Below are 14,519 nucleotides of genomic sequence, written 5' to 3' on the forward strand. Positions count from 1 at the left end.
GTTATCAAAGGATGAGTCATCTTCCGAAATTTATTACTTAAAGATAAAAATGACCTTTGAATTTTAACTTGTATCACATAGGCTTCTCAGCGCAGCAGGGATTTTATTCAGTAACAAGTGGAGGGGGAAAAGAATATGTCAAAGAGTTTTTGAGTTACTACAGGAAAAAAAGTGTAAGATTTTTTGGGCTTGTGTAAGTACAAAACAGACCAGGTCTTTATTCTTTTTTGTAGGTCACTAGATCCTAGTGGTATATAAGCACTCTCATTGTAGTAAACACTTTTATACAAATATATAGCCACATAACATGTAAGAATGCATATTCACATACCAGTACACATACTATTCCCTGAATATTACCATTCTTTATACTATTCGTGCACACAGCGGTTTCACATCCTAAAATGTTTCTTTGGGTTTTCCTGCTGTAATACCAGTTGCTTGGGCACTGCGACAGTCTAATTGCGTCAATCTCAGTCTGGGAACAAACTATGAATACAGCAGAGCAAAATCCACAAAGCAGATTTACCACCTTCTCACTGCAAATGATTTCCTAATTTAAAGGAAAACAAATAAGGAAAGCAAAGGGAACTCGGCCATGAAAAGCAGGAAATCCTGCCACCACCTTTCAAACCCCTTCAGCCTGCTCCCCCACCCCGCTCATTATCACACTAAATGCAGAAAAAAACCTAAGCCCTGACCTCAGGCAAAGAACACAGAGGCCTTGCTGTGGGGCTGCCCACTCTTTGTGCACTATAACCAGCGCTGCCACAGCTCCCCATGGAAAGATGCATGCTCTTTGCCCAGACTTGACGCAAGGGCTTGGCACAAGTAAGAACCCAGACCTGTGATGCCTAGATCCTGTACAAACTGGCATAAGTGAGAAGCCCAAAGAAGCTGCCTTTAGGGGCAATGCCTGGGTAAGTCAACAGGTAGAATGTGGTCCTCCTGCAGCCAAGGACTTGGCTCTGTAAAAATGGCACTCAGTGTCTCTGCTAGTGTGACACAACTAATTACTTGGTGCTGAGTGGAGATCAAGAGGCTGATTTCCACCACAGGACACATCCGACCACCCAAAAGATGGGGAATCACTGTTTGAGAAGGAAGCCAGGCAGCTCCCGGAGGCTGCCCGGGGCTTTGAGGACAGGGCTGGTGGCGAGAGGCTGCCTGTTCAGCAGCTGTTCCCCCTCACTTCCTTGCCATCCTACCCACCACTTTTCCCATCTGCAGCAACAGCCTCTCTGTGGCACATGCAGAAGGGCATGTATTTCTCTGATGGAGGAGAAGGACCAGAAAACTGGCAGGAAACAAGATGCTACCAGAGGGGCAGCTTGTGGGGAAGTCCCAAACAGGATCTAGGCCAAAGAGCTCCTGAGATGGACTACCCACCCATGCTAATCTGGACCCTTCTTGCATTTATCCTGCATCCATCAAGTAATATCCACTCTAAGATTATCAATCTCCTTTGCTAACAACAGGAAGGGAGAGGAAGTGTTAATAACTGATCTGTGCCAGGTTGGCAGCTGTATAAATCTGTGTAGCTCCACTGAAGCTGATGGTGCCATGCTGAGCTATGCAAACATAATGGGTGGCTCTATATGCAATTTTTATAAAAAGGCATGTGCTTGTATCTGCACAGTATAGCTCTCCAAAAAAATCGAGACACCAAATTCAATTAACCTTGCTGAGTACATCAAAAGAACAGCAGCAAACATGTTTGCCTCTTTTTTGTCTTAAGTATTAAAAACATGCCTAAACCAGCAATGTTATATTTTAATAACTCTTATCCGAACATGCATTTGTGCACCAGCAGAATCATTCTCTGTAACATGCCATTAATTGTGTACACAAATAAAATTACAGGATGAGGATGGACTCTCTCCTCCATGGGGTTGAACAATTTCTCTGGCAACTTCCCTCTTACCAGACTCAAAGGAAGGCAGAAGTGTGTAGTCCTGAAAGGACTGTCTCAGCATCTTGCAAAACTGAACCTTACTTGACTGAATACCAAGGTTTCCTATATGTCTTATTAACAGGCTGCAAAGCTCTGAGTGTGAGAGAATCCTAAAAATAATATGTGTCTGGCAGAGAAGAACTCAGAATGTCCCTCATCTTCGCCTTCCCCCTCTGAAAGCAGCAAGGAAGGAGCAGCCAACCAGGGGACTACCGACCTAGCAGCAACGTAGAGGGTCCTGTTCATGACCATGACGAGCTGGATGTCCAGCCGATGCCTCTGCGTGGTGTTCCGCCCTGGTTTGTGACCCACAAACACCGGATACTGTCTTGTATCTGCAGGAAGGGAAAAAAAAAAATCCCAGGGTCAAAAGAGAACCACAAACTGAAACCATGCTAACAGGGAGCACTATGGGACCCAGCTATGGACAAAACCAGTGGTTTCCATTCTGCCCCGGCACCACAGCCTCAGCTTGGAAGGCAGGAGCACAGGGTGCTGCAGAGTTCTTCAAGGTTACAGTCTTTGCAGCTGCAAAGGAGAAAGTCATCACCTTTGTAGAAGACAAAAATTGTGAGTTTTTTTAGAGCGTAAAGCTGTTCTGGAGTTCTTGGCACATAGGTACGTGGCACTTTCTCACAGTTTTTCTTCCACTGCTTGCAGAGCTTAAATGTTCATTCCTGGCTGCCAAAGGGTGTCTAGCAGGACAAAGCTGTTTCACAGTGGCCTATCAATCACCACAATGACTGGACTGGTAGTGGTTAAAGTGAAAGGCTTGGCCCTCCTTGGTTCAAAGTGCCAGCTCCCCAGGTTTTCTACAGGATTGGACTGCCATCGTAGAACAGCTGTGGGGATTTCTGAGAAATGGTGGGAAATCACCACTTGAACTTTATAAAATGAAAGTCACTGCGTATTATTTTGGCAACCAGTCTGATACTCCAGTTCTTCTGGCAACTGGACAACATACTGACCAGAGGCCCCTTACTGAGTTTATGCTATCAACAAGTAGCGTTCCCCTCACCCTATCAGTCAGCAAAAGTATTTTTTCACTCTTCCCATGATTTTTTTGGTGAGACTTCAGCATACATGGGGTGTGCTGCTGCTCCCCAGGTGATCTGTTTGTACTCCCTATAACAACAGTGAACACTTCTCACCAAGAGCCACCTTGCTGTCAGACTTCATATATATACGTGATCGTGACATCTAGATGCACTAACTAGGGAGGTAGTTAAGTAAACAAAATTAACTTAGAAGACAGAAGGACGATAAACCTCTGATGAGCATCATCATGAAGGCAGAACTGCTGCTTGTTCGTGTTTTACAGAGCTGACTAGCACCTTGCTATGCCCGAGCCTTTTCCCCATCAATATGCATTCCCAGAAACCTGGAGCTGTTTGAGGGAGTCTGTTTCTTCAGCAAGTCAGCTACTGCTGTAGTGCTTTCAGCTACTGTCCCCTAAACATATTTTCCCTATTAAGCTTGGCCGAAGTATTGACTCACATCATGGTTTCAGCAAAGCACTTGAGAGTGCCACACATCAAAAAGCCTTGTGATAGAACTGTACAGAAACAGGAACTTCCCTGCGAATCAGATGCTGAGAACTCTTGGAGAAGCAAATTAAGATAGCCCAGGCAGGATTTATGTTCAGAAGCTTAATCCTTCTGACCAAGTCCTACGTGCAAAATGCCAAGTTTAACTGTCAAGCTGTTCTCTCTCCAGTACTGTTTCCTCTGTAACTAACGGATCTAGCACCAGCTTGGGGCTTGTACATTCATGTGTATTTCAGCATGCCATGCCACAGGGGAAGAAGTTATCCCATGTTCTATTTCTCCAAAAGGATCACGACTGGCTATTTCTGCATTAGCAAGGATGATTAGTGTCACCCTTCTGGAGGGTGAAAATGTTTGTGCTGAAGATCTAGTGTTCACACTAGACATGTTTCAGCAGGGTTTGCTTTAGAGCAGTTCTTCCCTGTTCTTGTATCCCTACCAGCATTTGGAGCGCATCAAATGCTCCCCTGGAGTCTGTCTTTCAGCTTGGTCTTACCCAAGACAGACAAGTTTACGGGTGCCAAGGCCACCCCAAAGCACAGTAAGCAGCCCAAAAGAGATGAACTTTGAATTCAAATTCCTGACCCAAAGTAGGCTTAAACATAAGCCTACTCATTGCTGGCTTGCTAGTCCTGAGCATACTTCTACAGACCCAGGCACTAAAGGCTTCTTTTTAAACATCTGAACCTTTGGGACCTCAGAAGACTTTTCTTTGCAGGAATCTTAATTGAGTTGAGGTAAATGTGAAAGAATCAGTTATGCTAATGACTGACTTGCATGGTGAAATACACAGAAAGCTCTTCACCTGTTTAGCCAGCAAATCCTAATACTGACTTGCAGCTGTCTGTGTTACCCTAGATTTGGGAGAGTTTGCCAGTTACTGCTGGTAAGAGACATCCTGTTACAAAAGATTCTTTGTCACTATTTGGTTTTTAGCTACTTTTCCAGCTTAGAAAAAAATGCGTAATGCTAAAGTAGAATCCATCAGAGCTTAAAGAAGTAAGTTCAACTATTTGCATTAGATCAACAAATTATGTTTTCAGAGCTCATTTACTTTAGTGTGCTACGCTTGATATCTGAGGTACTTCACTGGTTATCCAGAACAACATTTTCACAAGTCAGGTGAGGGACACCTTGATTCTGGGGTGGGGCAGGGAGAAGGTTTCATTCCTTTACTGCTGGCTAGAGCAAGATATTTCGTTCAATTATGCTACTGAAGTGTCTCTGTTTGAGAAGGAGAAAGGCTATGGTTTTGGAAGATGAAGCAGTTTACCATCCAGCAGTCACTAAGTCAATGTGAAAAAGTCCTATTCCTATACTAGTATGTGAGAATATAAATTGGCTGATCTGGGTTATACCAAGAAAAACAACTTTATTCATTGCAACTGTAACAAAATACTGTTGATTCGAAGTCCTCTGATAAATATTAAACAAATGAAGTCCTCTGGCTTCTTATACTTACAGTTGCCATGCGAAATACTGATCGGCTCAGAATCTTCTGGGAAACCAGCCCCAGCAAAATGTAGCAGTGTGAAATATAGCAGCAAGGCTTCTGACCTCATAGTAGTTAAGCTGGGAGGCTTCACTTCTTCACTTCACCCTGTGGAAGACAAACAAGGGCTTAAGTGCCTTCTGTCGATTCAATTTAAACCACTGCATACAGAAGGCTAAAAATAGTCAATGGAGAGTAGAGGGAGCTCTCCTTTTCCTCAAGCTCTCACCGTACCTGAGAAGGAATGTTGTGTTTCTAAGCAGAAGCTGCCCTACCAGGCCAGTTTCCCTTTAGCCCACACCCCAGCAGTGCCACATATTGCTTGAGGACAGACTTAAGTATCTGTGAGTTAAAAAAGAATTTTCTACCTCAGCTGCTATAGGCAATAAAGAAACTTTGTCTTCTGGACTGATCAACAGCTGATAAAGAGTTTTTCGGGAAATATTTTGTTCTCCCCTTTGGTTTACATAATTAGATGATGACACAATGACACACATCATAAATAAAAAAAACCACACTACATTATTCTGGTTAAAGAGATTAAGGGTTATACTATGGCACTGATTCGTACCCTGCAGAGTTGTGAATCAAGTGAAGAAACACAGAGAGAGCTTGATGGAGCATGCAGAACATGTCATTGGGCTTTAGCATGAAAATATGTACCCATAAATTTAGGTGCCATAAAACCAATACCCCAACTTGTAATAAAATAAAGGAGAACAGAACTGTCTAAAACCAGTGTTTATTCCCTGTGTTCCACTGATGCATTCACGCATTCACATTTCATGTACAAAAATATCCCTAAATCTTGAAGATAAAAGGAACCACAGGGGCCTTTGGATACACTGAAAGAAAACAGCACATAACACAGTAAATAGCTCATAATTCCCAGGCAAATTTCACACAGACGTTGATCTGCAGGGGAAATCAGTGTAAAAGTGGGGTTTTCTTTTCATCCCTTCCAGAGTTTCAAACCTTTGATGCCACCTGCCAAAGATTCCTTTTGAACAAAGCTGTTTTACAGTAGTCTGTCAGTCATTCAAGATTTATGGTCAGAAAGTCAAACTTCATAACCTACATAGTCTTTGAAACTTAATTTGGCAAAGTGCTAACTTGCCCTTCTGCAACACCATTTAATATTAGATACCTATGTATCCTTTCTTGATGCCAAAAAAAAACATTAAGAAGTCTGGAGTCTTTCATTTTCCTTTGTAATTTCACAGACACAGCTGATTCCTTATCTTTTACCCAATTGAAAAATGCCACAATAATTAATATGCCTTATCAGATATTTACTTTCAAATAAAATTTTAGCCCTTGTAACTGGATTGGAATAGGGTCTGTGTTGCAGGGTGATACAGTCCATAAGGACTAACAATCTTTATACCCTATGTTTGCCTATTATTCTAACGCACAGATTGGAAACTTGGCTGATTCTCTAGTTCAATAAACATAATAACTGATAGACCAAGTTAGACTGAGTCTAGAAAAAAATAAAATTTAATGTAAGGCTATGACTGACACCTTAACTGAATAAAGTGTCGGATGGCAAACAATAAAAATAGCAAGAATAAATGCAACACAATGCAGACACTGTCTGTCTATTATACCTTATGTGAGAATGCATACTAGAAGATAGTACATACAAGCCCCAAGAGAAGCATTTCCATCTAGCACCGGTTAGGCCGATAGCTGTGTATGATTACTGACACAGCGATGTCTGCCTGCAGACACTTTCTTTACCTGTTTCCTCCATTTGTCTCTTTAATCACCTCTTACGTTTTCACTTGAATGTTAGCTCTCTGGGGCAGGAACTGTTTCTTTTTATTTGTTTCCATGCCCAGCTAAACATCATTTGGGGCCCTTAGGAATGCCCAAAGTAGAAATAAGCAGCAGAAGTAAATACAATACTTGGAAATGCAGCTTCCCTCAAAAGGTATGAATTAAAAGTAAAACATACACATTAAAGGGATTAATTCCTTTCTCTCTACACAATTTTTCAAAATGTAATTTTGCTGCTTTAAAAATTTTGACCCTGTAACTACAATGCAAAGTGACAAAACAAAGTGCCTTATCTTAATACACAAATAGAATTACATTCTTTCCTTCTTAAAATTGTTGCAGTCCAATGCAGAAGTCTTTTCTGAAACACAATCAAGGAGCAACCGTTTAATGGGAAGAAACTTATCAAGCAATCCAATTCTTCTACTTAAACTTTATTCATCCATGGTATCAGTCTGCAGACTGACAATTCAAACCACCTGGCTCACAGTGAGACTCTCTGGAGCATAAGAATAGCTGCTTTCTATACTCCCTATCAGCACATCACCCACTATCTAACAATGTGGGCACGCTATGAGGAAAGCATTACGGTACTGCAGACATATTGCTGCCACTCCACTTTAGAGCCTGAAAAACTTTTCCCATGGGTGATTCTGCACTGTCATTCCATACTTCTCATTCAGACATGTGTACTGCTCCATGTAAATATATACAGGAGACAGCTTCCAGGAAAACGAACAACACCCAGCATGCTTGCTTTGTCATTTTATGTACGTGTTATCGGGCCAGATCTTTTTTCTTTTACCTGAAAAGAATTAACTGACAAATGAACTGACATACTGCCTTCTAACAAAGACTGGATTAGTAGGTTTTTAAGTATATGAAATTCATTCATATGCATGCCATTCTTAAGGGTAGCTTCTGGAGAAGAAAAGAGGAAGAAGAGAGAGAAAAAAAGCATAATCCTCTGTTGTTTTAGTGCTAAAATAGTTGTTCAAATTCATAGGAAGTAAATGCAAAAGGTCTAATTTGATCTGTCAAAGATTCGAGTGGACTACACATCTGTATCAATGCCTGTGCCAATAAAGTGACATCAAGTAGGCCTCAAGTTGCATCTAAAGGCAGCATTTTACTAGGAGGTAATTATTCAAACATAACATTACTTTTGCTGTTTTTACAATGGTGAAAAGAGCTGTACTGTTTCAGTGGAATTTCAGAAAAGTGCTGATTTGAGAAGGTCAACTTATTTTTAGTACAAATTTCCTTTTCAGCAAATACTCAGCTCTGGTTGGGCTCCTGGGAGTGATGCAAATGTTCTCACTTGCAACTGTGCAGAAACTACTTTCTAATCAAAAGTGCTTGTGAACGCAGTGTCCGATGAAGCATGAGCAGCTAGACGGTGATGCCGAGCAAGTACAGGCACTGCCTCCAAATAAAAGTTTTGCAAACATCAGTGGAGAGCTCTTCAGCCAATGCAGACCACTGCAGTTCAGTCTGGCCTGCATTAAGCCATACCGCTGAGAGCGAACTGGTTCTGAGAACGCCAGTTCTCCCTGTTCAAAACATGATTACTGATCCTGTTGAAGGAAGCTAGTGATGGCAAGAAGAGTGAGTTTTGATGGTATTCTTTTATTAGTACACATACTAATAAAATACAGCCCTGCAAATATTTAAGAGCATGTATTATAATCTCTGTCTCATGCAATGACTTGTAGCCATTGAGTTGGTGGAGTATGTCAGATTTCTTTCAAGCTTCAAAAAATCCCAACTAGTCTGCTTCGTGCATGCCTAAGACCAATGCAAATATAACTTTATGCAAGATCCTTTGGTGCTGTTTCATCTTTCTGAAGTTGATGTTTTCAAATACCTATGTAAGATAACTTGTTCTGGTTACTTCTCTGTTCCTTCCTTTTTGAAATATTATGATTAATTATAAATAAACCATATGATCTCTTAATGTATATAGGAATCAGAGTTTTGTCTTCCTAGATGGAGTAAGTTTTTCTGTTTGTACACTGCAGCTCAAAGGTGAACCACACCTAAGTAGGGCATTTGGATACTAGTGCAATAGTCACTATGACTATTATATTTACTCACTCAAAGCCTGTGTGTACATATAAGTATACATATTCATATACACAGGCACCCCTCAGATGCTTGACATTTGGGCATTTAATTTTGTAAAAATCATGCTGCTGGCATGATGGAGATTCTGAAGCTAAGAAATTAATGATCATTCCAAATCAAGGAGAAAAGTCTGATTTTCCTGAGCCGAGAGCCCTCCACTATGGCTATCCTTGGCTATGTGAACAACAAGAAGCCACCATGATGAGCTCTGCTTTTTGCTGTCTGATATTTTAGTCATTTAGGGAATGACAGTCTGAGTGGAAACGCATATAGACTAGCTGCTTGGCTAAGGAAATGATTACATGGCTGCTGCCATAATACCCTAGTAAGCAGGTTATTGTCTCTAAAGCTTGTAAGCTCCAGAAAGGTTACACAAATCACATTAAAAATCCTGAACAGAAGAGCTAACTTCGTGTAAATTCCATAAAACTGTAAGGCCAGATTTGATCTTGAGCACAAATTCAACAGCAACTGCAATGACTGTGGAGACACATCTGTAAATAACTACTGAAAGGGATGCTCTTCCATGTTAGAAAACCTCCCATCTTATTGCTTTGGCCTCACTGCATGTTCAGCTAACCCCAGTGTTAACTCCAAGTAAAATATCGAAGTATGTAACCATGTCAGAATTTTCCCATGGCACAGTAAGCCTGCCCAGTAATGGACAGATCTTGTTACATTCATTTATTACAAACGTTCTTTATACCATCATGGACTGTGTTCATACACGACAGCTGCCCTTCGATCCACAAATTATTAAGCTTAATGTGAGAATTACCAGACAAAATTCAATGGTCTGTCTTATGCATGAAGCAAGATCAGAAAACCTAAAGGCCATAAAAAATCATGACTGTCTTAAACAAATTCTTTTGCTTCTACAAACATGTAGAAATAACTTATTCTTCAATAAGACAGTAAGTCTCGTAAGAAGGAACAGCATTTAACCGCACAGTGAAGAAACCAAAAATCTGAACTACTGCATAAGGAAAAATGCATGACGAGAAAAAGTAGCAGCATCTGTGAACTGACCCTGGAAATACGCAGCAAATAGCCTTTCTCATCACAGTCAGCATTTCTTACCCTGGGGAAAACAAAAGGACCATAAGAAAGCAGGGAAGAAACTGATTTGAGTTGCGTAACAGAAGTAACAAAAAGATTTGAGATTCTGCTGAGGTAAGAGAAGGCAAGCAAGTGAATCAGAAACCCAAGTCCTACTTCAGTGTCTCACTGAAAGAGGCTTAGAGAGCAAGATCTATCTACTCATACATAAAAAAGCGTGTATTGATCTACACAGCACATGCTTTGCCTCGCTGACGGCAGAGCACAGAAACCAGTCGGCCAACCTGACTGCTGTTCCCTACTATGGTACAGATTTGCCATGTGATGCTGGCAAGCATCCTTCATCTGCTTTGGCTAAGCCTTTGGAAATCTCTGAGTGGAAGATGCTGTTACTGCTATTTACCCCTTTAAATTCACAGTTCCTAGAAAGTGAAAGACAAGAGTTCTGTGCAAGTCAGAAAAAGGAATTAGGAATAATGCAACAACAACAACAACAACAAAAAGAGAGGAATACAACCTGCAGGCTGCAGCTTCCAGAAAAGGAGGAAAGTTAGGCCAGCACAGCAATGCTGTTCAGGAGAGCATCCTTTGTCTACTCCTTTTGGGTGGTGGGCTAGCTGCTGCTCAGCCACCTCGGGTGGCTGCACCTGGCAGCAGAAGGGATCGTGCAAAATGCTCAGGCTGAATGGTGCCAAGGGGATCAGACAGATGTGATTGAACAAAAGCTCAGCGGGTGCTTGGGGAGCTCAAGAGAGAAGAGACACAAGTGGCTATCAGCAAGACGCAGCACGGAGTGCCAGACATAACAACTGAATTGGCACATGGCAGGAGGGTGCCCAGGATGGCCAGCTCTTTTGCTTGTGTTGTCCTTTCTCTAATGATTGCTGCTCAGTCACCTGAATGGTATTGCAGGTGGCCACAGACACTTAATGCCAGCTCTGCCCATCGTCACCACCAATCTCCAACATCCTTTTGTGATTGGTGGTGCAGCCATCATTTGTCTTCACCCTCCCGTCCTGCTCCTGTTGTCTCTACAGCTGGCCATTTATTTCCCGTGGCCAAAAAAGCACTATAGCACTCCAGGTAGCTGGCCCTTGTGCCAGAGAGGGTGGTGCATGAATGCATTGGGGTTATCACCTGAACGCCTTCAAATCATGCGGTAACAAGGGCAAGGTGTCGCTCCTGAACGCTGGTGGGGGGGAGGCAGTGCCCCAGGGAAGCCCCCACCTCTCTGGCACCCCCGTTGACCCTAAATTATGTGTAGGAAGCATACTCCCTCTCATCTTTCATGTGTAACAAAAAGTTCTCCCTGGCCGTAAGAGGAATGCATGGATGCCCTCTGCTATGCACACTTTACTACCATTTTAATTGGATTCAGTAGTGCTTACTCATTACCCAGCTGCTGTGGGCCACACACTAGACATGATGATTAGGCCCAAGGGAAAGACACCAGTGAGAGTGATTTTGCCTCATGTAGTAAGCAACAGCATCTACCTTCATTAAAAAGAATAATACAAACTTCATTACTAGTTTGATGAAACACAGATACATGGACCACGCAGATCTTCCCACTAAGACCTGCAAAAATGCATGTCTAAAATAAAACTTCAGCCAAAATACAAAGTACTTTTCAAGGAAGTTTCAGGGGTACTTGCTTATTTTGTTGAGGTTTGTGCAAACGTGAGTCCTTACCAGCTTTTCTCTCTTCTTGTTTGCAACTTTATAAGGCCATGTATCATGTACAATAATGTCAGCTATGATATGTAACATCACTACCTCCTGCTTCAGTAAGCCATAAGCTGAAAAGATCTGGACAACCCCAGGCAGCACTGATGAGCCTCGGCCTGCCGAATGGTAGTAGCAGGTGTCAAGTCAGTAGGCAAAACTCAGCATGCTTAATGCTGGCAACCTGTCTTGTCAAGATCAACATTACTGCTCGATCCGATGTAGTGCAAAAAGAAAATCTAAAGAACAAATGGAGGCCTAAATAGGAGAAACCTTCTGCTGACCTGAGTGAGACATCCCTGATGACTGCAGCGTTAATAAGATGCTGTTGTTCAGAGAGGGAACAGTCAGATGGAAGATGAACATCTCCCAGATGGAATTAGAAGCATCTCAGGCCTATCGATTTTGGTTGTAACCTTTACTGTAAACAGTCCACGGGGGCCTCATCAGCCACCTGTTCAGTGATATTTGCATTGAAATATAGAGCCAACGCAAATGAGAAAATGGCCACAGTTCCTTGCTGCAGCATCTGCTCTGTTCCATCCCTCAGTCTATGCATCACCAACAGCAGCAAAGGTACAGGTTTTAAAGGAAGGGGTAATGCAGTGGCACTAACTCTCTCACATAGCACCAGAAACAATGAATGCTCCATTTGTCACCATGTTGATGGTGGTGGTAGTGGTATTATATCATGCAATATTTCACTTTCTAATAATTGCTCAGTTTTATACTGAAATCAGGCTTGCCAAAACTGGGAGGAAAGCCATCTGTGCCTGGAGGATGACTGCCAGAAACATTTGCAATTTTATTTTGGGGTTATAAACCTGCAGAATGGAACAAAGACGATGCCTAAGTAATGCCTTTCACTCACCACCCCCAACCACACAGAGCAACAGACCTAACTCTGGAACAGCTTTGTTGGTCATTACAAAGATGCCTTTATTATTTTTAAAAGCCTTACTCATTTGAGAGATAAAAATAGCTCTATTGATTATTTGTGGGACTTCAGCAAACCTCTGTCAAGATTCTGAATTGATTTAAGAGCTAAATGTAGCAATCACTGTCTTTTGACAAGAAAGAACGCCATCTCTAATATATACTTTGCTGTTTCATCTCAGCATGCCTAATAAAAAACAGATACACTACCAGCAACACCATTACTCTCCCCATCCCTTACTTTGCCTGGAAAATATCAGTGCCAGTCAACTGACCTTCCATTCTCTTATCTGATGGATGGAATAAAAATTACGTAGCTGCAGGTGACCCAAAGCTATAACAGGAAAGAAATGTGGCCTCCCTTTGTTTTTCTCTCATTTTAGATAACAAAGGTGAAACCTGAAGCCTGATATGTTTTCACAATAATATTGACAATTGTCACTGATTAGAAGTTTGACACAGCCCTGCAGACATTGTCTCAGCTGCCACATGCCTGTTGTAAACATAACATTAGGATCAGGCAGTAATCCTAAAACAATCTCTATAATTCAGGCAACTCTTCAGGTCAGATTCCCTCAGATACTTAGCATTTGCTTCCTTTCACTGCTGGTACATACTTAAATGGATTGCAGTCCTTCTTCACCCTCTAACCAGGAAGAAAAACTTCATTTCCAGTGCTCTTATGTCTGTGTAACAGATCAGATCGATATATGAGGGCATAGGTTAACTCGGAAGTAAAAGTTAGGATCCCATAGAACATACCACTGTGTTTAAAGCTCAATATAATCACAATTCCCCTTTGCTTTTTGTTAATGCAAGAAACGTTTGTGCATTTAATGCATGAATCCCTGCTATATTCTCTGGGAAACCTGTCCCAGTTATTTGTAATATAAGTGTCCATTTTTTAAGATAATAAAACAGTAGAGAAATGCAAATCCTCACAGTTAAGTCAGCTGATAAGTAATCAGAGCACACTGCTTAGCTTTCACGTAATTTGGCCAGTTCTGGCCCTAAATCCATTTAAGCAAAAACTGACTCATTAACTGGGTTTCATCTGCTTTGAGTGAAACAGCAAGTTTTGTCAGAGTATTTTTTTCAAAAGGCACCAATCAACTTTGGCACGAAGTGGCTTGATACGATATCAAGCCCTACCCTCAAAACGTGAATGAAATCTTCTGTAACACTGCAAATGCTAAGAACAGACATTACCATTTACATTATTAATTACTCCAGCTGTGGGTGCCATACTACTTGAAAATCCTTTACCCTGACAGCCACCTCTGGAGAGCTCACCACTTGTTCCATTCTGCAATGATCTAGTCATGGCAGCAGGAAAATTCAGGGCAAACCTCAGCATCGTATTCTGGGGAAGGCTGCTCAGCACAATGACATGCAGACACATTGTGGTCAGGCAAACTGACTCCTACAGGCGGAAAAAAGGGCAAGGCTTTTCCCTCTGGAAATCAGGAAAACTCATCAGGGTAAGTTATGTTTGTCCCTGTCAGTTAAAAAAATGTAGGTAAGCAAAGAGTACTTAATATGTATTTTGTAGTTTTATCCCTTAATTTGTTTATGAAATCAGTTTCTCAGGTTTCTCTTCACCTTGCAGAAGAGTACAGAACAGATTACTGCAAAAATGAAAAACGTCCGCAAACCAAATATAATTGCTGAAGGAAGTTTTAAAAATGCTGGTGGATGAGTACCAGCAGGTAGGGCAAAAAAGCCAGAAGACTCTGTGTGCTAAGAAAACAATCAAATTAACTGGGAACGTTGCCTCTCAGCACTACCTCTGACATCTCTCTCCCTCAGACATCCATCCATTCACATGTGCCCATATAGTCATGGGCATTCACCCAGATTTAAAAGGAAAGGTTTTTTATTAAAACTTCAGAGAAAT

General features: G+C 41.6%; 1 protein-coding gene across 6 annotated transcripts in view; it reads right to left on the reverse strand.

The window, feature by feature from the left end:
• SEMA6A (semaphorin 6A) overlaps positions 1-14,519 on the reverse strand; it is a 114,390-nt gene that overhangs the window by 57,292 nt on the left and 42,579 nt on the right. For all 6 annotated transcript variants that reach the window (XM_075079783.1, XM_075079784.1, XM_075079781.1 and 3 more), the window contains exons 2-3: positions 4,964-5,101; positions 2,172-2,289 (exon numbers count right to left, since the gene is read on the reverse strand). In XM_075079783.1, coding sequence (XP_074935884.1) covers positions 2,172-2,289; positions 4,964-5,063 — 218 coding nt within the window. In that variant the 5' untranslated portion in view covers positions 5,064-5,101. The remainder of the gene's footprint in view (positions 1-2,171; positions 2,290-4,963; positions 5,102-14,519) is intronic.

Source organism: Phalacrocorax aristotelis, chromosome Z, assembly GCF_949628215.1.
Source record: "Phalacrocorax aristotelis chromosome Z, bGulAri2.1, whole genome shotgun sequence".
NCBI lineage: Eukaryota > Metazoa > Chordata > Aves > Suliformes > Phalacrocoracidae > Phalacrocorax > Phalacrocorax aristotelis.